Source organism: Electrophorus electricus, chromosome 8 (genome assembly GCF_041902795.1).
Source record: "Electrophorus electricus isolate QZ-2024a chromosome 8, ASM4190279v1, whole genome shotgun sequence".
Lineage (NCBI taxonomy): Eukaryota > Metazoa > Chordata > Actinopteri > Gymnotiformes > Gymnotidae > Electrophorus > Electrophorus electricus.
The window spans coordinates 24,075,078-24,101,216 of record NC_137504.1 but is presented as its reverse complement, the minus strand read 5'-3'; the positions used below and the strand labels follow the sequence as shown (position 1 = coordinate 24,101,216).

General features: G+C 42.4%; 2 protein-coding genes and 1 long non-coding RNA gene across 12 annotated transcripts; 2 read left to right on the top strand and 1 right to left on the bottom strand.

Annotated features, from left to right (window-relative positions):
* The first annotated feature begins 21 nt into the window (after nucleotides 1-21).
* pdha1a (pyruvate dehydrogenase E1 subunit alpha 1a) lies at nucleotides 22-11,509 on the top strand. The gene is made up of 12 exons (XM_026998450.3): nucleotides 22-169; nucleotides 1,216-1,236; nucleotides 3,328-3,396; nucleotides 3,684-3,857; nucleotides 4,138-4,264; nucleotides 4,702-4,793; nucleotides 4,921-5,013; nucleotides 5,198-5,353; nucleotides 9,180-9,251; nucleotides 9,653-9,720; nucleotides 10,133-10,241; nucleotides 10,456-11,509. Exons 1-12 carry the CDS (start codon nucleotides 113-115, stop codon nucleotides 10,618-10,620), a joined length of 1,203 nt encoding a protein of 400 aa, XP_026854251.1. The 5' UTR covers nucleotides 22-112; the 3' UTR covers nucleotides 10,621-11,509.
* Nucleotides 11,266-13,212, bottom strand: LOC145659068 (uncharacterized). The gene is made up of 2 exons (XR_014125057.1): nucleotides 13,126-13,212; nucleotides 11,266-12,934 (listed from the first exon to the last, which is right to left on the bottom strand). It is a non-coding gene; the product is annotated as an uncharacterized LOC145659068 (long non-coding RNA).
* rps6ka3a (ribosomal protein S6 kinase a, polypeptide 3a) lies at nucleotides 13,107-25,963 on the top strand. 10 transcript variants are annotated; one of them, XM_026998459.2, is made up of 23 exons: nucleotides 13,594-13,835; nucleotides 13,943-14,002; nucleotides 14,694-14,732; nucleotides 17,167-17,283; nucleotides 17,371-17,452; nucleotides 17,856-17,936; nucleotides 18,747-18,826; nucleotides 19,471-19,577; nucleotides 19,669-19,706; nucleotides 19,921-20,063; nucleotides 20,251-20,321; nucleotides 20,571-20,659; nucleotides 20,863-20,927; nucleotides 21,186-21,288; nucleotides 21,534-21,664; nucleotides 21,984-22,103; nucleotides 22,350-22,439; nucleotides 22,719-22,877; nucleotides 23,053-23,214; nucleotides 23,394-23,470; nucleotides 23,720-23,837; nucleotides 24,116-24,256; nucleotides 24,432-25,963. In XM_026998459.2, the coding sequence occupies exons 3-23, from the start codon at nucleotides 14,703-14,705 to the stop codon at nucleotides 24,552-24,554; spliced, it is 2,127 nt and encodes a 708-aa protein (XP_026854260.1). In that variant the 5' UTR covers nucleotides 13,594-13,835; nucleotides 13,943-14,002; nucleotides 14,694-14,702; the 3' UTR covers nucleotides 24,555-25,963. The 10 variants fall into 10 exon arrangements, 9 of the variants coding, with proteins under 9 accessions (XP_026854253.1, XP_081576081.1, XP_026854255.1 ...); XM_026998452.3 differs by lacking the exons at nucleotides 13,594-13,835; nucleotides 13,943-14,002 and adding an exon at nucleotides 13,107-13,246; XM_026998454.3 differs by lacking the exons at nucleotides 13,594-13,835; nucleotides 13,943-14,002 and adding an exon at nucleotides 13,307-13,388.
* Nucleotides 25,964-26,139: the final 176 nt, after the last annotated feature.

Sequence of the window (26,139 nt, the reverse complement as noted above, 5' to 3'; positions counted from 1 at the left end):
GCATTACTGGCAAGTAGGGGGCGGTGTAGCCACATGACTGCGCTGAAATGATTGTAAAATCATTGTGGAAGGACAGAGGCGACTCTTCTTGGTTTGAGCTGGCCTTGGTAGCATGCAAAAGATGCTTAACATCATATCCAACGTACTGAGGGGCAGTGCCAACAGAAACGTAAGTATCGTATCTCTGTGCTCTTCGTTATCAAAGGTTTATGTTGCTGGTGCTCAAGAGCAGAGGAACAAAGCTGTTCTGTGAGCAAGTCACAGAACCGCATCCGTGCTTGCGGTAGCCATGTAGCTTAGCTAACCGCTAGCATAGTTATGTTGACCTTGCAAAGGTATCTTACTGGGCCAGATTGGCTTTGGCTAGGTAGCTACAATCTGTAAGAATCTTAGTGGATGTTTACAGTACAGTTCAATGGATCGGTTATATTTAGGTAAAAGAGGTTTACTTTAAAGGTAGGTTTCAGGAATATGTTAGCTAGGTTAACGTTAGCTAACTAACTGGAAGGAAACTAATGTGCTGAACACATCAAGGTTAGCTAGCCAACCGAGTCAGCGCTGAAATACGTCCACGTTATGTAATCATGTTAGCTAAGTATTCTTAAAATAAAATGAACCTGTCTGTCATCTTGGTGTCATTTAGTTGCTAATGTCATGGCTTCAAATCTAAGCAACACAATTGTGCTGCCAGCAGTGATCAATTGTTTTCAGTTAAGATAGCTAACTAGCAAACTATGTACATGGCGCAAATTTCGCCAAATTTCAGTGTCTGCATCTTGTCTCAAACGCAACAGTGGCAACACTTAGTCACTCGTAACCTTGCCTCTGTACTAAGCCATGCCTACGTAGGCTGCGGTGAGCTGTGTGCAAGTCTGAAAAGGTACCATCACATTCTTATATTGTATACGTTACCGGAAGCGGGGACTTGGGCAGGTTAGTCACTCCTCACAGCGGTCCCCTCTGAGAGTTCATGTGCTCTAGCCTGATGAGCTTGTTCCTCGACATCTGTTTAATTTAATGCCAAAGTAAAGGGTGCGACATGACTGTGATGCCTGTTATTGTTAACTTTGTTTTGGAATGTAGCTAACGGAATCACGCTCGATGCAGTAGTGTTTGTAGCACTGGAAAGGGGAGGTCACTTCATAATAATTATATTTATATATTTTCTCTCTCTCCCTCTCCCTCTCTCTCTCTCTTTCATGGGCTGTCTGTAAGGGAGCTGAACTGGTTCGTGAGGTAAGGGTTTCTGATGAAAGGGTGGAATGGCTGCAGCTCATCAGTACATCACTATATATTTAGGTCCAGAAATACTGTGATTTACTGTTTTGTTCTTCTGGCTTTGCTCCCTTTATGAAGGTCAAAGATTGTGTGTGTGTGTGTGTGTGTGTGTGTGTGTGTGTGTGTGTGTGTGTGTGTTTACAAATTATTATAATTCAGTGATTTGCTCTCATTTTTTCTATTAGTCTACTGTCAGTTTTATTTATATGAGCTAGTTTATTTTCTTAAAAACCATCAATTATGGTGCATAATCTAAAACCAATTTTACATTGTACTGGTGTAATTTGTCTTAATGGAGTTGCATTTCAACTAGTCACTCCTGCCTGCTGCTGCTAGTTCATGCTAATGTCTCTGTCTCTCTTTCTCACACACACAAACATAGACCCACTCCAAACAGATAGGTGTGTGTACATACTATGAATTCAGTGTGTATTGTTGATTTATTTATTCAGAAAGCAGCTGAGCAGGTTGCTGAATACTGTGGCGTTAATAAGCCTTAGAGGACTGTAGATTTACCTTGCATGCTGAACTTGTTTAATTAGTGGAGCAGATATGAAGTTCAATACCAGTCACCTTTTATATTTGAAGCATTTTGTCTAGAGTGATGAGTGGTAATATTTAACATTTACTCTGCTTGTTCTGGCTTTTTTTGTGGGAGTGGGGTGTCTTGATCTTTGACTTGTATCATGGCGACCTGTTTGCCTGACTCTTCTCTGCAGTCATCTGTGTGTAGTGCTGTAATGCAGCTCTTGGCAGGGCAGGGCGAGTACGCAAACATGACCTCGTCCCCTGACCCAGACCCAACATTACACCCTAAAAAATACCCCAAACTCCCCTCAGACACTCCACACACATCCAGTGCTTCCCATCCCTCTGCCCCCTGTTCCGGAGCTCTAGAAACACACCAGAGGTCTTGGTGCAGCAGTCAGAAGAGCGACTGCTAGCCTTGACTCCAGTGGTTAGTGTGGAAGAAACTAGTGCATCTCTGGTGTGCATTGCGAACAATGTGGATGATCCCCAGCCAAAAAAGCTTTCAGTGCAGCCAACAGTGGCCTGGACAGACGGTGTCTTTATAAGGGAGTCTGTGGTCCCCCCAGCTAATGAAAAGGTGTTTGAACCAGTTGAAGCACTGAAAGAATCACAGATGGTGTTTGATACATCCACAAAGGATGATGCATTATTAGAATCAACTTTAAAAGAAATATTAGTAAGCGGTCATGTTTTTAAAATGCCTTCTCCTGAATATGATGCCCCAGATTGTTTGGTTATACGGAACTTTTCAGAGAGAACCCCACCCATTTTTGCCCTAACCAGACCACAACATGCCTGTGACCCTTGCCCCCATCTCTGCTCTATTAATCCCTCCCCTCACTGATTACACCCCTGCCACACTTCCTCCACACGGGAGCCACCCGAGTGCTGATGTTTCAGAGAACATCTACAGCCAGGCAGTAGAGACTGCCATAGCACAGCCACTGCTTGCTGTGAGTACTGGCAGCTTCTCATTTACTGTTCCTCTACATCACATACCTGGCTTCCCATCAATCCCCAGCTTACCCACCTAAGCATGACCCCCCCACTATACATTACACTTAACCTGCTAGGTCAGAGTTTTCCCAGAACGCAGCTTGACTGCTTGCGGCGCACAGCAGTTCCTCAGTGTATGTTTCCATGATTTATCATGTTTACTGTTGACCGACTGCAGTGTCTTAACTTAAACAAGAGAAGCTTTTTTTTATGTCTCTGAAGCATCCAACTGGTTTAATCTCCCTGGTGTCGCAGAGTAACCAGAGTGTAATCTGTGTTACTTTGAATTCCATTGTCTTGGTTCAGGTGGTCAGGCTTGTTTGCCGGTATGGTTTGGTGTGCTTTCATGTTTCATCTGGTGGATATAAGTGTGTGTGTGTGTGTGTGTGTGTGTGTGTGTGTGTGTGTGTGTGTGCGCGCGCGCGCGCGTTGTTTTCTGCTGCTGGCCAAAAAGTTCGGGGGGGGGGGATGGGAGTGTTGTTTTAATTTCTGTGCTCATCTTCTCATTTCTTCATTTTATAGGGAAGCAGAGTGGTGGTGGCAAGTAGAACCTATGCAGACTTCACTCCCCAGGCTACCTTTGACATCAAGGTGAGATGTTAACTGTGTCAACCACAGGCACAGGTAAATCCTGGGCTCAATCCTGGGTAATATTTTATTCATAGTCTAGAAAACATCTGCCAGGTACCACAACTACAAGGTAAATAAATAGACAAATTAATAAATATCAGGTAAACACCCTAATCCCAGATGGAAATACTTCAGTTTTGCTCTATTCTGTTAAATGATGGTAGTTAATAACCTAATTAAATATGTAATAAGCAGAATAATGGTCATGTCTTGATTGGCTGAATGTACTATCTGTCACTCTTGGGCAGAAATGTGACCTGCACAAACTGGAGGAGGGTCCACCCCTGCAGGCGGTGCTTACGAGGGAGGAGGGGCTTCAATACTACCGCACCATGCAGGTGATGAGACGAATGGAGCTGAAGGCAGACCAGCTATACAAACAGAAGATCATCCGAGGCTTTTGTCACCTGTATGATGGACAAGTGAGGAGACACCACACACACACACACACACAGCTTCACTACAAGCAGATACAGTTTCAGATACTGCATGTTGTCTTGATTTCATTCAAAAAGCACTATCTGCACATAAGAACAAATTGTTTCCATTAAAAGCCTTCTTTTTCAGTCTTCTCTCTTCTCTTCATCTGACACATTTTCACCTAGCACATGGTGTGAATTCTGTTTAGTGATTTGATGGAATATCTGAAGATTTTAGCAGACAACACGCTCACTCACCGTCTGCTTAATGCTGTGCCAATAGGAGGCATGTGCTGTGGGGATTGAGAGTGGCATTAACCGCACAGATCACCTTATCACAGCATACCGTGCTCATGGATACACCCTGACTAGGGGCGGCACCGTCCGTGAGATCATGGCAGAACTCACAGGTGAAAATGCCACAATACCCCCCCCACACACGCACACACACACACACTCCTCCCTCAGTGTTTCATTCCAGGTGCTTGGCTTTCAGATTGGTTCAAATCAGCAGGTCGAGCTAAATAGAAATCAAATGGGTGATCAGGACAGGACTTGTTACTTTTTAAACCAACCATTTACATCTCTGTTCCAATGCACCACTGCATATACCACAGAAAATCATCAAATAAATCAGGAGACCAACTTTGGGCATGAACTTTAGTTTAGCTACTTTAGTTCAGGCATTTTAGCATTTTTGGGTTGGATCCTACTGATGTCTGTTAGAGCAGAGTACTGCCTGTATTCACGTAGGTAGACATACTAAGTACTTGTGCTCTATTAGTGTACCCCTCCATTGCAGGTCCAAGTTGAACACCCATGTTCCTGTGTGTCTGGTCTCCAACAGGCCGTCGCGGTGGCATCGCAAAGGGAAAGGGGGGTTCCATGCACATGTACGCCAAACACTTCTATGGAGGAAATGGAATCGTGGGAGCCCAGGTGAGTCAGGATACATGATGCAGTTTTTTGGCTGCTGTCATGTTCCTGCATGCAAGTGGTGTATTTTAGCCTACCGGCTCCAGCTCTACCTTGGTTTTCATTGTAAAATTTAAATGTAATTTCCCAGGTGCCTCTTGGGGCTGGTGTAGCATTGGCCTGCAAGTATCAGGGCAAGAATGAGCTCTGTGTCTGTCTCTATGGTGATGGTGCGGCCAATCAGGTGAGTCACAATTTAAAAAAAATTTTTTTCCCCTTTCTTGTGCTGTGGTTTCATCTACTTGCATTACGCACTGTAGAAAATCAGGGAGTTGTCCTGATGATTTTAAACGTTGACTCTGTTACTCTTCAGTGTTATGTCTTCAGCCAGTGACGAATGGTGGACCTTTTGTGTGTTTTGTATGCAGGGTCAGATCTTTGAGACATATAACATGGCAGCTCTGTGGAAACTGCCATGTATCTTTATCTGTGAGAATAACAAATATGGTATGGGCACGTCTGTGGAGAGGGCAGCAGCCAGCACTGACTACTACAAGAGAGGAGACTTCATCCCAGGCCTGAGGGTAAAAAACACACACACAAACAGTCCAAGGGGGACTTGAGGAACGAATACTGGAGTGAGGTTTATGCTACTGAGGATGCTACTGAGGTTTATGCTACTGAGGTATGGCTTTTTGTCCAAATAATTGTGCTATATGAAAAGAAAGCATAAATATGCTGACAAGCCATAGGTTACCAAGGAGAAAGAGAGAAAAGATTTCAAGTTCAGGTGTGGACGGAGCAGTCGTGAGGGCAGCCGACCTCACCGGCGTCATTTTGCAATATTTACTATATAGATTTCTAAAAAATAAATAGTATACTTAAAAAGGTATAATAAGTCCAGTGATTTGGACTGTAATTGATGCGCCCTTGGTAATAAATATTATAGAATGCATGAAACCTTTTACACACATTCACAATCAATCTTTCATTATTTCCCACCAAGATGAAAACAGCGAGTTATTCCTATTTATAAAAATGGAGACACATCTATTCTCAAATTATAGAATAGTTTGTTTTTCCAGTTATAAAAAAAAATTGAGACTACTTATACACAGGTTTGATTAATTTCATAGAAAAACATTTTATATTGAGTGACCATAAGGTTGGCTTTATAATAAATAGGTCCACCGCAATGGCAGTGAAGCAGCTCATGGAGACATTTACTACAATAGTCAGCAGGGACTATACTGTGAGGGTGTTTATAGATTAAATACTATTGATCATGGCTTATTAATGAAGAAACTAGAGAGAGAGTATGAGAGAGGGTATTAGAGAGACAGCATACTCATGGCTAATAAGTTACATTGATGATGCATATTATCAATGGCTAGGCTGGGAGGACATAACAGGGTTTGAGTGTAACAGCAGTAAAAATAAATAATGGAATGCAAACCAGACAAACAGGTTGAAAGCAAAGGTCAAGTGTATTTAAGTTTTGTTGTTCAGATCTAGAACTATACAAGTAACTGGAGCAATAGCTTCAGGAGTGGCCCAGCACAACAAACAAAACCACACAAGAAACAAAACGACAACTGACTAAGCTAACAAAAAGAAACGTACAATGACTACATTGACTATACTGGTATATACAGAGAAATTCACCCCCAGACAAAATGGCAGCCACTCCTCATCACCAGTGTGTAACTGCTATATACAGGACAATATATACAAGATACAAGAGACGTATATTAACCAGCAACCAAACCAATAAGGGACAAATCGATGCGTAAATCAAGAGGAGAATCCAAATTCATACACACAAATCCAAGCAATCACAATATCAAAAAGCAGAAACAAGTCAAAACACTAAACAGCAGCATTAAATTCTCTAATGAGCCCCAAGAATAGCCCTTCTTCCCTTCCTCCACCTTTTCATATGCGTCTTTTGTCTACAATCAGGGGAAGCCAAAACATAATTCATAGGAGTCTTTTTTTCTGTCAGGGACCTGCAAAGTGTGCACTCAAGAAAGATCCCGACATGGGCAAAAGGGCTAATTCCTTGTCACCAGCCTCAAAAGAACGGCTGCTTTTCGGTCATGCATTGCCTTCATAGCTGCCTCGGAGTCACTAAGATTGTTAGTTTGTTTGGCTAGTTTTCTAACAAACTGCAATCAGTTAGGTAGTTTAGCCACAAAATCACAAAGCACACTAGTCCTGGGACTGGATGACAACCACGGGTGTGATAAAACTTTGAGTGGACTGCACACTGTGTGTCCGAAAAGCAGTGCATTACGGCTGAACCCTAAAGAATGTCACGGGTAGCAGTGTCACGGGGAGCAAAAAGGAGCAGAGGAACACGATCATCCTGATCATTCTCATACTCAGTACAGTAAGACCTCAGCATATTTTTAAGTCTGATGGAACCTTTCCAACACACCTTGAGACTGAGGGTGATGTGCACTGAAGGAGTGGTGTTGGATACTTAACTCATGCATTACTTGTGTAATGGGTTTAAATAGGTTTGAGATTAAATTAGTCCCTCTGTCGGATTGGATACATTTAGGTAGGCCAAAGGTAGTACAGAACTTAATCACTGCTTTAGATTTAAGTGAACGAAGGGGGATCGCATCTCAGTATCTAATGATACTAATGGTACACATTAAAGTCAGCAAATAACATCCTGCCCGTGCCTTTGGCAGGGGGCCTACACAGTCGAAGAGAACATTCACCCACCACAGAAATTGGAACCAAAGGTGCAAGGGGAATAATCTGATTTGGTTTCTTAACCATTTGGCATGTAGGGCAAGTTCAGCAGTAGTAACTACGTTTTTTCGAATTGATGGCCAAAGGAAATGTTCCAAAATCCACTGTGTGGACCCTCACAACCAGGTGACCTGACAGTGGGTGACCATGAGCTACAAATAAAACATGGGCACGGTGGCTGGTGCCACTATTTGCATCACTGTGTTCCACGCTTCACTAGAGTGAGTCAGTCAAAGACCACTTCCGCAATAACATTTTTTCATTGTGATGCTCACTACTATAGCCTGTAGCTTTTTCTCCTTGTTTATCTGCGAGGGTTAAGCAATGCAAAAGGGTGCTGTCGGCTCACTGAGCCACAGCCAGCTCCTTTTGCCACATGAGATCTGGTATCTCCGGATCAGGAACAGCGGGCACAACATTTTCTTCAAGCACTGCTTGGGCATCACCTACTGGCACATCACACATGAATTTTCCTTTCAGGGGAACCACATTACAGAGTTTCTATGCTTGAGCACGGGTCAAAAAAAAACAAGCAGGAAATGTGCCTAATACCTCTTGTGCAGACTCATTAACCTCCACAGGATTCTCTATTGCCTCGGGCACAGAGAACAGCAAACTAATGGCAATGTCATTGCCTAAAATTAACGATACACCACGGACGGGCAGTTCGGAGTGTACCGCCACTTTAGCTGGTCCTGAATATACACTTATGTACAGTCTCATAACATGTCGTTACCACTATGTCTCTTCATGACAGTGTCAACACGCTTTCCGATATATGATATAGCAACATCAGTGTCCCTTAATCGCATGATTAGATAGACACACAGGTGGACATATCGATATGAACAAATAATGTCAAATCTAATTTGATTACTTGTGGGGTTCCACTAGGTTCAGTGCTAGGATCCAAGTTGTTTATACTGTATATAAATGACATTTGTAAAGTGTTATTTTTAAAATATTATTTTCTGAGGACAATTTATTTGAAAATGGCTTCTGAATTAAATGGAAAAGGAAGTGAAAGTTTTAAAGAAATGGTTTGAAACTAACAAGTTATTGAATTTTAGTAAAAGTTGATCCTATTAAGGAGCAAATAAATTGGTAATGGGCAAATCAAAAATCAAGTTAAGATTAAGATCAATAAGATAGAAATAGAAAGAGTGTATAAAATACATTTCTGGTTGTGATGATCAAAAATTATATTGGAAGCCACTCAAATAATATAAAATAAATGTCGAACCATTGCATTACTATATAAAATTAAAGATTTTATTGAATCAGAATTCACTATATGTACTGTACTGTTCTCACATAGTTCCATGTGAGAGATGTGGGGAAATGCATGCAAAACTAACAAATGTTATTCACAATACTGTGAAATCAACCAACAAACTATATAAATTTACATGTTTTACATAACAAACAAAAAAAAACTAAGGTAAGGACAAATATTTTTAAAAAATAGATGTACATCTGTCAAAGGACTAAACTTGTGATAAGGATTTAATAATGTAGCTCACTTTTATAAAAATAAAAAATTAAGATAACTCCTTCAAACTAAGATATTAACAAATAAGGAATGAGGAATTAATTACAGTAATTCACGTGTGTGTGTGTGTGTGTGTGTGTGCGCGCATTAAGGTCGATGGTATGGACATCCTGTGTGTGAGGGAGGCCACCAAGTTTGCTGCAGAGCACTGCAGATCTGGAAAGGTAAACCAAGATATCATTCACACCTCTGGCCTTAAAACAGACTAATTAGCTGCTGACAGACAAAAAAGGAAGTCATATATCCTCATCACGGTCACCCCAAGCACTTGGTTATTTATGTAATCAGGCTATCAGGTGGGTGGCAGTGGTCCAGTGCATAGAGACATGCATTCAGTTAACGTTCACTGACTTTGACTTTGACCATAAGTGTTGGACTGTCAGAAACGGTTGATTTTCATGCACAATAGTCTGTAGTGTTTACACAGAATGGTATGAAATACAAACACCATGAAGTGAAAACACCTTGTAAATGAGAGGCCAGAGGGGAACAGCCAGCTTGGTTTGAATTGTCTGGAGGTATCTGTAGATTCATGTTAATCTTGTAGTTGTGTTACAATTTGTAGGGCCCAATTCTGATGGAGCTGCAGACATACCGTTACCACGGACACAGCATGAGTGATCCTGGCATCAGGTAAGAATAACTCATCACCACCTCCACTACCATCACCTACAGTAATATGTATACAAAAGGGTTAGCTCAAGGTGCTAGCAACACCAAGGTCATCTGTATAACCATGTCAGACAAAGTGATGTGAATGAGGAGACTGATCAGCTGTCTACCTGACTGGCATGGCATGCATTTTACATTTATTTCTGTTTATAATAACAACCAACATGGGGAAGTTTTTGTCATGAGTTCAATCTGTTTACTTCTTACACACTCCTCACCTACTTGGACCTCCTGGATAGTAGTGAGGTTCTTTTCGTTTTTATCGTCACTCTTAGTTTCCCACAGTACCCTTGTAACCCCATCCCAGGCATCCAAACCTACCATGGCGACAGTGCATGAGCTTTCCCCTCTTGACCTTGCTGTGTTTCCGTAGTTACCGCACACGCGAGGAGATCCAGGAGGTGCGCAGCAAGAGTGACCCCATCTCCCTGTTGAAGGACCGCATGATCAGCAACAACATGGCCAGCGTGGAAGAGCTTAAGGTGGGGTCAGGGAGGAGAGCATTTATACAACCAGAAGAAAAATCTCCCTTCATAGACTATGGTCTTTTAGTCCTGTCATTTTTATGAAAAAGGGGTTTTGCTCTGTTCTGTACCTTCTGTTCCAGATTCATTTCAGTATTTAGGTGAGAGTCAGTTGGATGAGTTTTTGTTTTGATCAGTTCTAAACATTGTGTGTCTCTGTCAATTCCTGCAGGAGATTGATGTAGAGGTCAGGAAGGAGATTGAGGATGCAGCTCAGTTTGCCACAACAGACCCTGAGCCCCCTCTGGAAGACCTGTGCAATCACATCTTCTCCAATGAACCTCCCATGGAGGTACGGGGAACCAACCCCTGGGCTAAGCTCAAGTCCATCAGCTAAGAACTCTGCAAGCCCTATAGCCTCTTCTTCCAGAGAGTACTTTACCCAAAAAGGCTAACATGGCTAACCCTGAGTGTAAGCCGACAGGGGTGAGCTAGCGCTGTTCATTGTCTCTGTGGTAATTGAACTCCCACTAGCTTTCATTAATAGTTAGCTGTGTTAGCATTTGTAGACTGACATGTTTCTAGAAACACACACAGCCACATTTGTACTGTACTGGATGGTTGAAGGGTCAATTAAGGACGACAACACACCATTTGAAACTCTGCGTCCTGTTCCCGATGGCACCGTTTTCTGCCACATCCACCCTTTCGTTTGCTCCAGGTAAAAAAAACAAGCTCATTGGAATGAATGTACAATTACACAAGTTAGAATGTTTTTGTTTGCTGGGGATCCACAAAATATCAACAAAAGCTGTTTAATAATGAACTTCATTATATATGGAATCTGTTATTTGTATGTAGGTAATGGGATGCCATTTAGTTGCTTTATATCTTGACAAGCAATTTGTGCCTGCTAGATGAAAAGTTACTGGAGACTTTTAAGTCGAGTAAAAACTAGGAGGGGAGGTGGTGGTACAGAAATTAAATCTCTGAAACGCACAATGGGAAATATAGGCCCACTGGACCTGAATATAATTTCCTGTTTCTTTTTGTCCAACCAATATTTTTCTTTCTTTTTTTGGGGGGGGGGCAGAAGAATGTAGTTTTGTTTCTAAAAGCAGGAAGCAACTTTAAAAGTTTTGACAACCATTTTTGGAGGCAATTTAAAAAGAAAACTTGTGATGGTGAATGGGGAATTGAGGTCAGACGTCAGGCTTTTATCCCATGTTGGCCATGTTTGTGTTGTTTCTGCCATAGCCTTTATAAAAATTAAAAATATGAATACATTTAATTGTCTGCTTTTTTAATTGTCCACCTTTTCCCATTTTACATGGGGGGGGGGGGACATAGCTTTGCTTTGCTGGGGACAAGAACGTGGACTGTGTTGCATTCAATTCGGGTGCCTCTCAAATTCATGTTCCCTTTAAGAAATCGAGTCCTTGGGCATGCATGTTCATTGTAAAAAGATCAGCTCTAGGACTGAAAGGAAGAGGTTCACAACATGGCTGGCATTGTAACAGGTTGGGGCAGCCTGAGATGATCCCAAGTCCCTGCCCTGCCCCAAGTATCAATCAGTTAGGTCTATGTGGGATTGATAAATCACATGCTGGAAGAAGAATTAGTCCTAAAATCTAGGTATATGTGTGTTTATAGCACCTCATACATGTTGCTATCTTGTACAACTTTTAAAACTGCACCGGAGTTGCAGTTTTGGCCACCGAGCTGGTGAATCAACCACATTTTAGCTGTTTTATGCTGTGATTGGGCTTTTAGTAGACAGTACAACCTATCCAGCAGTGCTAATAGAGGCAGTAGCTAAGACCTCTTTAAATATTAGATCTTTCCATCTCTCTGGCCCTCTTTAGAAAATGGGACATTTCAGAGCTGTTCCATGAAATGCATTAGGAGCAAATTGACTTGTATAGATAAAAGGGCAGAATCTTAACAATCATCTTTTGGGCAAGGCCCCTCTCCGGAACATAGTGTTTCACTTTGAGCTGTGTAATTCATGGAAAAACAGTTTGAGAGTTCCACTCTGCTCTTTACCAATACTAGCAGCACTTTGTCTCTTCCTTCCTTCCTCCCTCTCCCTCTCACACACACTCTGTGAGAGATCATTACACTCCACACGGTGCTTTTCTGTAGCTATTCAAGACAGGGATAAGACGTGCTGTATCCCTTGACTACATTGCATGAACTGCGTGTAAGTGCGTCTGTGTGACAGGGTGTAAAACATGCCTTTGAACTTTTTCTCAGCTTCTACACTTGTTTTGCCTTAGGTCTAAAGCTATTAATATTTACAAAAGAACAGGAGACAAAAAATATTATTGCAGTAAAGACGGAAACCAAAGATGCAAATGTAACGCAGAGTCAAAAGGCCAACAGGCAGATGACGTATCGGAATCAAAGCGTTTACACCACATTCAAAGGTTCAAGAACTAACAGTACAACATGAGGGATTGGGAGCATATGGCGTCGAGTTTATACATTCCATGCCCTGCTTAAAATTACGGTTCGTGATGGCGTGTGCAATGCAGTGCAACAGTGAGTACAGTTCCGCATAAAAATTAATCTGAGAACGCGATTCAAATAAATTTCTTACCTGAGCTGTAGTGTGCCGCTGGCCAATGGGAGGCCATTATTTCACGCCCACGTGACGTGCCCTGCAGCCTCATTCTGAGAGACAGGTAAACGGCGCGGCGCCATGTTGACTAAAAAACGGAAGTACGTGATCGTGCAGTAGAAAGGTTAGGAATTACACTTAAAGTACTTAGGGCAGTTGAGTTGCGAAAGGTTACGCAATCTAGAACGTATTTCAATAAAAAAAAAAATAAAAATAAAGTTTGTTTGACTTGTTAACGGGGTCAACCCCTTCGCGGGACGATCTTTTTTTGTAACTTACATTGAGCGTGTGAAATCACTTCAGTCCGCTATAGTTGCAACTCTATCTGGACTGGACGATGCCCCTGGCACAGTTTGCGGATCCTTGGCAGAAGCTGCCAGTTGGACATTTGGAGCATGAGGTAACTAGCTACCGATTAGACGAATGTACCCTCTGTTTTACAAGGAAATCGAGTATGCAATGCACTGGCACACAAGCGCATCTTTGAAGACCGCCAACTTTTCTTAATGGATGTAACGGGCTAACTAATGTCGCGAAACTACGTCAGTTGACCGTGTATAAACATTTTGCAATGCATGGCTATTTATAAAGTGTTTAAAAACGTCGCGGTGATGGCACCGTTATTTGGCCAGCTAGCCAGCTAATGCAACATTACGCGACGCTGTAACTTTGTTGGACCTGAATGCATTCCGTCACATGTTACTGATCTTAATTTATCACAGCTTTCCAGAGGATAGCTCGGTTAGCCTAACACTTTACGGTAATCTAGGTAAAGGTCTAAGATACATTAGAGAACTGTAAAACAAACGTCACTTCGTAGATAAGTATTTAGATTGCCTGGCTAGATAGTTAGCTCGAATATATTATTTCTTTCCGTTTCCAATAGCGGTAGCTCTTCGGAGAGCTTTAGCTTAGCTATCTTCATATCTATGCTTAGACCTGACCGGACAAGCCCAACTTGGCATTCAGTGGACTAGTTAGCTAGAAGGGTGAATTTAGTCTGCTTTATGTCTTATTGCATGTTACGCGTGGAGAGATGTGGTAAACAGACGGGTTATGTTTTACCTGGTAATTTATTTGTTTTGTTTTATGGAAGGTTACGAGATACATTGGTGTTTCAAGTACGGAACTTTTTTTCCCGCAACGTGAGAAATAGGTGACAGCTAAACTTCTGGGCAATGCGTCCTGAATCTTGCTTGCTAATGAAATATTAGTTATCCTACATAACTAGCTATTAGCTAGGTAGCTAGAGAACCTCACCAGCTAGGTGTTTTATACCACGCAGATTTTGTCAAAATCAGGAATTCCCGGCGTAGGCTCCTCTTTAGGATTAAGCCACAGGCTAGTGCTGTAGACCTCGCCTACTTAGTCAGCGTCTTGTCTCTACGGTCACAAATAATGATTCTGCCCAGGTGAAAAGTCGACAATACAATAGCGGAAGGTCGGTCTCCGAAAACCACCGGTGGAGAGCTGTTCATATAGGCTACGAGTATTCTCCAGAGTCATGCTATATGAATGGTTACTTCCAGTCTAGGGTTTATTTGACAAGCAACATTTCTTCCCGCTGTTGGGTGTTGTCTCCCTCCTTAAGACTTCCCATAGCATGACTGCATGCAAAATATCACATTTTGGATCATCTGTTGTTATATGCTGGCTGAGCTTTGTAGATCCTGTGTCTGTCTGTCTGAGTGTTTGTGGTAGAAAAAGTCCTCTTATGTCCTCCGTCTGGTTAAGCACACACACACGTGCACTCATTGAATTCCAGACACTCTAGTTGCCTAAGTGCATGGTTTCATCTCTGCTTCAATGTACACTGAATAACATGCCTCTTCTTGTGTGTTTGACAGGATGACTCTATGGGGGATGACGATGCAAATGCAGTCAGTGTAAGTCTTCAGAGAGTGCGTGTGTGTGTGTGTGTGTGCGTGTACGGGAGTGTTGCAGTGACTGTTGATATTTGACCTTTTTTCAAAACCAAATGCATTGTTGCACAGACCTCGAGGAGGAAAAACAGTGTCTTTCTATTCTGGGGGGAAACACCTAAAAATAGTCAGACTTCAAACTTTGACTCATTGTGACTTTGGATTCTGAGTTTATCTTTTTCTCTTTGTGCACGTGTGCATACGTTCAGAAATATCTGCTGCCTCTGAACGCTACATGCAGCTGATTGTAAGAATTTGCAGTCTGAAGAGAACTCTCCCTACTCCCTTGTACTCCTTCCTTGCACTCAAACTACAGTAGATGCAGCTGGAGGGGGATTATGAGCGACAGGATCAGTTGAGCAATACCACTGCCACAGCATGGATTATCTCACGTGGAAGTTTCTAGAAGCATAGGGGTGGATCCCTGTACGAGTCAGGCCCAGAATTCCCTTGAAGTGTGAGTGGCATGGCAGGCAGCCTATAGGATTAGAGTTGGAAGTCGTACATTATTCATTATTAAACTACTCCAACAGCAGTGAGAAGGAATAAAGATCTCTGCTGAACTGTTCCTAAGAACAGTGCATGTGTGAGAGTGCATAAATGTTAGCAGACAACTGTCTATGTTCCTTTTGTGTAATGCAGGATGCAGCTAACAGTTGTGCTTAAGTCTCTGTCAGGATGACTGACAGAGAGTGGTGTTGCACACTTTAACTTCCCCATCCTTTGGTAGGTTTCATTATGTTGGGATCAGTCTACACACTATGTCTGTCTTTCACCAAAGACACTCTAATCGGACCAGACACTAAAAATTTGTCAGCTATGAGGAAAGTCGAAATTGGGCTGAATTTATGTAGTCTGGCCCTGGCGTTAAACCTCATTCACCTTTGACATTGTGTGGTTGTGACTCATGACAGGAAGCAGTAACCTCTGTCTTGGGAAACCTCTTTAGGTGCAAAGTTGTGTGTGTTTGTGTTCACATGCTATCATTTAGCATTTTAATATTTTTACTGAACATCAAGTTGTGCTTGTGAAAGGGCAGTACTGGTTAACATCTTTGAGGATTCTCCTTAAGACTTCCCATAGCATGATTGCATGCAAAATATCTGCTTCTGAAATGCGTCAGGATGAAGCTGAACAGTTGAAGACTGTTTAGGTTTGTTGTATACATGTATTAAATAATCAGGAGAAAGTATGCACTTTGTAATATATTGATATCTGCAATTTTAGCACTGCTACCATTGTACAGTTAAACGATTGTAAAAGTAAATTAATTTATACTGACTTAGAAGACTGTAGTGTACCTACTGTATGTATATGAATGGGACCCCCCCCCCCCTTTTGTTTAACCTTTTTTGAAATCCATTCAAAACTGTTCTGTGGAGCAGTCAAGTAGGCACAAGCATAGCACATACAATGCTGCTCCAGATTCCTCAGTCATGCTGTAATTGCCCACAGTCGTTGTCCAGGTGATGTGTTCTCCTCATAGTCATAAAGCCACCGAACACACGCCGTCATAGCTCAGCCGCCAAGCACTCGTGACTACTTGGCCACCAAACACTCATGGGCTCACAAGGCCTGCTATCCATCACTTTAAGATTGGGTGTCTTCTCATTGGATTTACTGTTTACTTGCCTCAGTTCCTTTTGCGGTTCTCACTGACCAAAGCAGGAAGCAGCAATGTTTGCTGTGTTCAGCAATGTATTCTGCTAGGCTCAGGGCATCTAGCTGTTTGTGTCTGAAGTAGTTATTCATGTTTCTACATTGCTGTGAAGCACTGCTGTAGATTTTACAATTACCTGAATCTTAATTGAACCACACTGTCACCCACCAAAATCTTCTGATTAAACAAAATTATATAGCTATAGCAATTGCATGTAGTCTAATTTCATTTCAAAAGTAAATTCATCTTAATACAAATAAAATATATGTTAAGAAACATAATTACATTTAACTGTTTAACTATGCTCATCACTAATATAAAAACAAATCTCATCAAACTTAATATATCACTTTGATGCCCAGAAGCGAGTCCTGCAGGAAGTGGAGCTTTTGAAACTGGGTCAGATGTCTTATGTAGCAAAGATTATTTTAAGAAAAAGCCATCCCAAAGTAAAAGGAAAAACAGTCACTTTTATTCTATGTGACATCGAGGCTTCTTTGGTATGGTTTATAATGCGCAGGGCAAGTTTAGATGGTGGGGACTCATTCTGATGTTGCTCTGATGTTATACTCTGGACTGTATAATAATAATAATAATAATAATAATAATAAAGTTTAATCTGATGTTGGTGCAATGTCACTGTTGCTAGCGTGGCCCGAGTGCGTTCTCGAGTGGCGTGCCTTTCTGAAGATGCCTCATGGCACATCTTAAGTGAGCTCTGTGTATCCTCTTCCTCAGGATGAAGGCCCCATAAAGGAGATCAGCATCACACATCACGTGAAGGAGGGCTCAGACAAGGCAGACACGAGACAGTTCGAGCTCCGTAAAGTTCTCGGCCAGGGCTCCTTTGGCAAGGTGAGGAAGACGATGGCTGCCAATGCAACACTACTGAATTTCGGGCAAATCGGGTATGCAATTTTGTTTGCATGTTTGTGTGAACAGGTTTTCCTTGTGAGGAAGATAACTGGGCCAGATGCAGGACAGCTCTATGCCATGAAGGTCCTCAAGAAGGCAACACTGAAAGGTGTGTCTCTGTCTCTGTGCATGTATGCATCTCTCTGTGCTCATGTCTGTTTGTCTGTCCACATGGGTGACTGTACATGGTTCTGTGTCACTCTGTGTTTTCAGAGAGCAGGCTCACTCCACTGCGGTTGCTTGTTGTTGTTTGTTTATTTATATATGTATATAACAGTGATATTTTATGACTGTCAACTAATCTCAGTATCTTACTGACACTTAGAGTTATCTGATTGAAACAGTTCTCTCTGCTAGTAGGACTATACCCATTGTGGAGTAACAAAAGAAGCATTTGGTCTCTGCCAGTGTGTGGTGTAGTTTAGTGAAGAAATTATTTATTTCTAATTCTGTTTGCTATCAAAGGCTATAAGTTGGTAGTTTCTATCTTGTCTGTGTGCATGCGGTTTCAGTAAGAGACCGAGTGCGGACAAAGATGGAGAGGGACATCCTTGTCGAGGTCAACCACCCATTCATTGTGAAACTGCACTACGGTCAGTGAGTAAATACGGCTCAACCAATAAGATCTCTCCTCTGACAGTTCCTAACATAAGTACCTTAGAACAATAGTTCTAATAGGAGCAACTGTTATTAACAGAAACACACTATTGTTTCCTAGCCAAATCAGAATGAGCAAAGGGGACAGGGCTCAGAGATGCTCTTTACACTGATGCATCACATGATTGGTTACTTTTACTCAATAGCTGTACCTAATAGATGTGGTCAGTTGAAAATTGTGATCCGACACTCCTGTCACCACTTTTCTTCTCTGTAGTTAGGGGAGTGACTGCACTGAGGTCCTGCACCCTGTGTAGAATGTGCTAACATGATTTGAACTCTTCCATGAGTGACCTGGCTTTGAGCAAAGGACAAATGTTAGCTGGGTTCTTTTAGTGTACATTTATATAAGCAACTGTAATTGCATGTGTAAATGCACGTGTGTGCATACATATGTGCAAATATATATACAGTACACTCTTCATAACCTCATAGCCTGTAGGTTGAGCATTACTGTAGGTGTACATAATAAACCCATGTTTTAGGTTGTACAGAAACAAAATCACATTGTTCACAAGCATGAACATTGTAAAGGATGTCAGCATCCTCCTCATTCGATGCTTTATTCGCTGGGTGTGTGATGGCCACACACCTCACCATGTAAACCTAAAGGAGAGTGAGCAAACGTACTGAAATGCACTGTGGCATCCCATGTTGTGGGCGTAGCTTCTGGGTGCCGCGTGACACGCCTATGCACACGGTGAGGCTGGGAACAGGCAGCTGAATCCATTCTGTATCCCACACAGCGTTCCAGACGGAAGGGAAGCTTTACCTGATCCTGGACTTCCTTCGAGGAGGGGACCTGTTCACTCGCCTCTCTAAGGAGGTCAGACACCTGCTCTGGCACCACTGATCAACCTAGACACCAGGCGCCACATCTCCAGTCTGTTGCTTCGGTCCGGGATTTTGTGATCACTTTCAGTACTCGAACGTTTTGTGTAACCCATTGGCCATTTTCATTCGTCAAACCCAACTCCTCTGCTAACCGAGAGTGGAAAATCTGTAGTACCTGGTCCTCAACGGCTATGATTTCACAATGGGTGATTACAAAATACAGTGCCAGATTTTGGATTTGAGAACTGGAATTTCATGTCTTTTCTCTAACCTATACTCCAGTCCTGCTTTTTCTAATTATTAGTGTGACAATACAGCCATTGGGATGTAACAGGATTCTGAGGACACGGGAGGCAGAATAGGGTGCTGTTTCTGCCTCGTGGACATGGTTTAGATGCTAAAACTTAAAATAATGACTTATTGGGGAGTTTTTCCTTCCTGTTCTCACTCTTTGCTTGCTCATTAGGGTACTGGAAGCTTTGTGACAGTGTGATGTGCTCTATACAAAGAAAATGGATTTGAGCTAAATAAATCTTCAGGAAAAGCTTTGACTTTTGGTTTTTGATCCGTCTGTTAGTTGCTATATAGACTGTCAGATAGTACCACTGTGCTGAGTGATCCTCTGGGTTTGGGCAGGTCATGTTCACGGAGGAGGATGTGAAGTTTTATCTGGCTGAACTTGCTCTTGCCTTGGACCATTTACACAGCCTGGGAATCATCTACAGGGACCTCAAACCTGAGAAGTAACTGTCTACCTCCAGAGTTATTTACTTGCCCAAAATCATATTTGTAGCAACACCCAGTTGTGTGTCTTTGTGTGTGTGGTAATTTCAGCATTCTCCTGGATGAAGACGGTCACATTAAACTCACTGGTGAGTTCCAAGATTCGACCTTCTATCTTACTGTAATCTTTGAGATTAAGACCAAGGTTCAGCTGTATCTTATCTTGATTTGGCCTAAGATCATGTTCAACTTGGCTCTAAATTATTAGGCTTAAGTGCTGGTATGCTCAAAACCACTCCTAAATCTTACACAGATGATGTAACTGCTGCTTGCTAAATGTTTTGCTCTTTGTGTGTTGCATAGATTTTGGGCTGAGTAAGGAGTCTATAGACCATGAGAACAAGGCATACTCTTTCTGTGGGACAGTGGAGTACATGGCCCCTGAGGTGGTGAACCGCAGAGGCCACACCCACAGCGCTGATTGGTGGTCTTATGGTGTACTTATGGTGAGGTGGTGGAGTCGCCACAGAAGTTCATCTTTGTTGACACAAGCACCATCATGCAGCTGATGAGAATTAAGATTTTTTTTTTTTTGTAAATTGTTCCATATTAATACTGGCTATTTGTAGTAATGTTGCAGATTGTTCATTAATGTTGCATTAATGTTATTGTTGTGCCACTGTATGTCTACAGTATGAAATGCTGACCGGAATGCTGCCATTCCAGGGGAAAGATCGAAAAGATACCATGACCATGATCTTAAAGTGAGTCCTTCTTCTGCCTGGCTATCAGTTTTAACCACATGGCTCTGGAACTCAACAAATATAGAAAGGAACACTATTTTGGTGTGTGGTGATGAAACCTGGAGCAGTTTTTTTGACACACAGGCACTAAGACTAGGCTAGCTTCCTGGAAACCTGTGTGTGTGTGTGTGTGTGTGTGTGTGTGTGTGTGTGTGTGTGTGTGTGTGTGTGTGTGTGTGTGTGTGTGTGTGTGTGTGTGTGTGTTGGCAGAGCTAAACTGGGTATGCCTCAGTTTCTGAGTCCTGGGGCCCAGTCTCTCCTCCGCAACCTGTTCAAACGAAACCCTGGCAACCGGCTCGGTAAGCAGCTCATCCTTTCAATGGGTTTTATCTCCATAATGTCTCAAAAGGGGTTTCAGGGCTAAGAAGGTTTTTCCTTCAATGGGTGTGAGAGATGACGAGTTGATGCACTGATGATTAGTGTAATCTTTAGCTGTGCTGTTTCTCTGTCAGGGTTATGTGTGCTGATTGGTTGGGTGAAAAGATTTGTGTTGTGTCTTTAGGGGCGGGGCCTGATGGGGTGGAGGAGATCAAGAGGCACCCTTTCTTCTCCACCATTGACTGGAACGTAAGTGTGTGCATGCAAGCATGTGTGTATGGCCATAAATGAGTGATCGTATTTTTTGTGACTTACAAAATAAGTTTTAGGTAGTGTCTATAAAAGATTACTTGAGAGATCACCAAATAGTTTTCCATCGGTATCTAAACTTCTGCCTAAACGCGCTTTGTATCTGGTGTTTTGGAATTTTAAAGTTTTAGGGATGATTGAGATTAGTGTCCTGTTTATAGTGGTATTAGTCTTCTTTGTCTGGCGTGTTTTCCGTAGAAACTGTTCCGTAGAGAGATTAACCCACCCTTTAAGCCAGTCAGTGGACGTGCGGATGACACTCTCTACTTCGACACTGAATTCACGGCAAAAACTCCACGAGGTGAGAGCACAGACTGAACACAAACACTGATCCCTAGCAGGGGGTGCAAGGCTGCTTTCCCAGTAAATTTCCCTTCGAGAGAGACTACACAGCACACCATACACTTGATATCTCTGTGCTTTATTTTGCCTTCAGATGTGTGGCGCTAATGAGGTATCAGCTGTTTATGTATATGTTTTGGTGGAATGTAGGTTAATTCCATGTTTGCGTGTGTGCGCACGCACACATGCACACTCTTCGTTTAGACTCCCCCGGTGTGCCCCCCAGTGCAAATGCTCATCAGCTGTTCAGAGGCTTCAGCTTTGTAGCAGGAGGAGCAGAAGAGGAGAGTCAACCTCCCATCCAGACCAACACCACCATCAGTAGTGTACTGCAGGTACACGTGTATATATCACACACACACACACACACACACACACACACACATACACACCCTCCCATCCAGACCAACACCACCATCAGTAGTGTACTGCAGGTATACACACACACACAAGCTCCCATCCAGACCAAATATCCACAATTTTGTACTACAAAATAAATGACAAAATACTTAAAATGTAATTTAAATATATACACATACTGCCCATCTCTGACTACACGTGCACACATTAGTCTGGATGTTTTTAAAACAAGTGTGTGTGTGTGTGTGTGTGTGTGTGTGTGTGTCGTGTTCGTGTTCGTGTTCGTGTTCACAGCACCGGAACGCGTGTCAATTCACTGATGTGTATGAAGTGAATGAGGACATCGGCGTGGGCTCCTACTCCATCTGCAAACGCTGTGTCCACAAGAGCTCAGCCATGGAATATGCTGTCAAAGTAAGGCAGGAAAACTCCCCCCACAAGCCACACTGGGCTCACCACTGAAGAGGACAAAGTCCGAAGTGTGGCCATATTTCTAATTTATTTAATCTACTCTATTAATTAATCTATTTAAGTGCCCCTCCACAATTTTAGTTAAAGTTTAACCCACGTTTTAAGTTAAAATAAAATAACATTCCATTCCTTGCTTGGAGGTGGTTTATGCAAGTTGTGATGTGATGTGATCATGTTGATTGGTTGTAGATAATCAATAAGGAGAAGAGGGACCCAACAGAAGAGGTGGAGATTCTCCTGAGATATGGACAGCATCCCAATATCATCACACTGAAGGATGTGAGTTTCTGTTTGCCTGTGTGTGTGTGTGTGTGTGTGTGTGTGTGTGTGTGTGTGTGTATATAGAGTGTGGGTGGGTGTACTTGTACATGTTGTGTGAACAATGTGTCTGTATGTGTACATACATGTTTGTACATGCACTTTTGTTTTTTTGTCGTGTGTCTTAGTGTTGGCCAGCCTGTTTATTAAGAACATGTTGGCACTTTTTATTGTTGTGTGTGTGTGTGTGTGTGTGTGTGTGTGTGTGTGTGTGTGTGTGTGTGCGTGCATGCACATCAGGTGTATGATGATGGTCGGTCTGTGTACCTGGTGACGGAGCTGATGAAGGGGGGAGAACTGCTGGATAAGATCCTCCGGCAGAAGTTCTTCTCAGAGAGGGAGGCCAGCGCCGTGCTGCACACCATCACCAAGACTGTGGAGTACCTGCATGTGCAGGGGGTGAGAATACTCACACTCACGCATGTCAGGCATGCTAACCCTAACCCTTGTAATATATGAATTTGAAGTTTATTTATTTGATTAGTATCTGTTGATTCTCTGTTGGGTTTTTTTTTTTATTTTATTGGTTACGTGAATGATTCATCAACTGTTTGATCCATTGTTTGGTGTGTAGGTGGTGCACAGGGACCTGAAGCCCAGTAACATCCTCTATGTGGACGAGTCTGGCAATCCTGAGTCCATCCGGATCTGCGACTTTGGTTTTGCAAAGCAGCTCAGAGCTGAGAATGGCCTACTGATGACTCCATGCTACACAGCTAACTTTGTCGCTCCTGAGGTGTATATACATACACACATAGGTTCTGCTGATCTGACTGAACATATAATCACTAGGTTGGCTGTCATGTTGGCTTGTTTTTATGACTGTGACTGAGTGTATTTTAATGTGGGCAATCTGTGTTTTAATGTGTCTTTTATAGTTATTTTGTTTGTGTGTGTGTACACTAAAATCCAAAGGTGCTGAAGAAACAGGGTTATGATGCAGCCTGTGATATTTGGAGTCTGGGAGTGCTACTGTATACCATGCTTACGGGGTACAATGCAGAGCACACTCTCCAACAGACCCACAGCATGCACTCAAAGCACATACTGTGTCTGTCAACACCCTCTTGTTTTCTAGTAGCTACAGTATGTTTAGGATTTATGCACATGAACACCCGTCAATTCTAAATACGTAGGATCAGATTTCATATGTTTAAGCTTTGAGCAGAAGCATAGACACAGATGAATTAGCAAGGCAGGTTGGTCCAGCTGTATGATGACAAACTGCCCCTCCCCCTCAGCTTCACTCCCTTTGCTAATGGTCCTGAAGACACTCCCGAGGAGATACTGGCTCGCATTGGCAGCGGCAAGTTCTCCCTCACGGGTGGATACTGGAACTCCGTCTCGAATGAGGCTAAGGTTTCTGCTCTACTGTCTCTCTCTATACTGTCTCAACAGTGGAAGCACACCACACCTGGTGCTGAGAACAGTGTTTGTGTTTTGTTTTATTCTTCCGGACAGTGATATTATCTATATTTAAAATGTTCCCCATGTATTAAGTGTAGTAACCCTATCGTGTCATAATTTACACTGAAAGCATCCTCCATACTCCATTCTCTTTAATTACTATGTTCAGTCTGCCAGCAGGCATGATCCAGTTTAGTGAAGTTGATGATCTTTAACTTCTGTGCGGGCAGGACCTGGTATCCAAGATGCTGCATGTTGACCCTCACCAGCGACTGACAGCCGCCCAGGTGTTGCGTCACCCTTGGATCGTCCACAAGGACCAGCTACCCAAATTCCAGCTCAACCGACAGGACACACCGCAGCTAGTAAAGGTAACACCACCGGCCCCTGAGGCCATGATCTACACAGGCACTATTTCTGTACTAATAAACAGCAGGATCTCAGGGCATATTGTACACAGGCAGGACTACTGTACTCTACATACCAAGATCTTGGGACATGTTTTACATACAGAGAACTGTTTGTTTTTGGTTGTATGTTCCCCAGGAGGCAATGGCTGCCACTTACTCAGCTCTCAATAGAAATGTGTCCCCTATGCTGGAGCCCGTGGGCCGCTCCACCCTTGCCCAGCGCCGTGGGGTCAAAAAGATTACCTCCACTGCCCTCTGAACTCTGACCTCCCAGCAGCAGTGGCCTGTGTTGGGTATTAGCGCTGCAACATCGCTCTGTTTGAATATGGAACAGCGGACCAAAATTTAAAAAGGAAAACGGGGATGTTTGGATCTTCCGGCCTCTGGTGATGAGGAATGAAATCATCAATCAGTGGAAATTCATTGCTCGCACAATCACTGCTGTTTCTCAAATTGGGAGCATTATGCAAAGCTCTTTAAAATGGAAATTAATGTATATTCTTTTATAAAAATGTTATAGAAATTTACTTTATAATGGAATTGTGTATGACTATAATGCGGTTTGTATGAGTCTGGGTTCAAAAAACAGTTTTACATTGAGGACCTGAGAAATGTTTGTGGGTTTTTTTGTTTCTTTTCTTCCGTGTTATATTTATCATATGGAAGTAGCTCTTTGACACTCTGCTATAAGACCAACTTTGCTTTATCCAAATGCAGACCACCTGAGCTGAGATGCATGGGCTGAGTCACTGTGCTATTCAGAAGAGTGAAAAGAGGCTCTGGGAGCAGACACAACAATAGTCATAAACATTAAAATAATTCTGTAATATAAAATTAGAAAATTTCAGTTGTTTTCTAGAAAGGATTTCTTAGTATTGTTTTAACAAGGATTCTCTGTCCTACAGTAATTTTAAGAAAAATGACACGCCAATCTCAGGTGAGCTCTTACACCTGCATCTGTGAAATCAGTCCCCATAGGCACATGTGCGCTCCTTATTCATGGCTTGTCCTTTTTATCCAGGTCTGTTTAAATGTGGCCACAGCAGCTGAAACGCACAGCGCAGAGCTGCGATACATGTTAGTATGGTAGGAAATAAGCAGCGGGCAAAAAGCCTCGAAGGCCAAAACTATTTACTTGGCGATTATTTGTGCTGCCGTCGTTTGCACGGGGTTGGTTACCTTTTCACAGCGTCTGGTTATAGAAAACAGCACAGCTTACACTAAAACGGACCAGCCTCTGCGTAGCACTGTACTTCTCTTAGACCCAGAGCGTTTAATCACTCCACCTGTTTTTTTTTTGTTTGTTTTGTTTGTTTTTGTTTTTTGTCTGTGTTCGTTTTCTTTGCAATTTAAAGAAAAGTGTGTAGACTTCGGGCGATCTGATACACATTTCAGACCTTTCAGAATGTTTAACTTGTACATGAGTACAATCAGGTTTCTATTATGGTGTACGTGAGGAAGCAGATTTGCTGTCGGATACGTGTTGTGCGGCGGAGGAACAGGAACGCTAACCTAGCGTTCCTCTCACGGCCTGCTGCACTCGGCGGCGTGTTGTTTTAATCTATAAACTGCTGTTAATTTCAACGTGGGTTTGAACGAGGTCCTTTTATACTACTCTAGTAGTAATGAATATGTTCTAAACAATCATAATAAAACATTTAAGTATTATCAACTGCGCTTTTCAACTAACCTTTACTATTACAAAGAGGAATACACGATCTGCTGTTAATTCCTCTGTAGGTTTCAAGATAATCAAAATACAATAAGTATAATAATACTTGAACGGCAATCCTCTCAGAATAAGTGTATATGCTAATATATAACGTTACTTGTGCCTATTCATC

Bases quoted from the DNA above. Each gene is read 5' to 3' on its own strand.
- pdha1a (XM_026998450.3), top strand. From the start codon at position 113: ATGCAAAAGATGCTTAACATCATATCCAACGTACTGAGGGGCAGTGCC. The intron at 3,858-4,137 runs GTGAGGAGACAC...CTGTGCCAATAG, and splicing joins GTCACCTGTATGATGGACAA to GAGGCATGTGCTGTGGGGAT. The intron at 5,014-5,197 runs GTGAGTCACAAT...TTTTGTATGCAG, and splicing joins GTGATGGTGCGGCCAATCAG to GGTCAGATCTTTGAGACATA.
- rps6ka3a (XM_026998452.3), top strand. From the start codon at position 13,184: ATGCCCCTGGCACAGTTTGCGGATCCTTGGCAGAAGCTGCCAGTTGGA. The intron at 20,322-20,570 runs GTGAGTCCTTCT...GTGTGTTGGCAG, and splicing joins ACCATGACCATGATCTTAAA to AGCTAAACTGGGTATGCCTC. The intron at 23,471-23,719 runs GTACAATGCAGA...CCTCCCCCTCAG, and splicing joins CTGTATACCATGCTTACGGG to CTTCACTCCCTTTGCTAATG.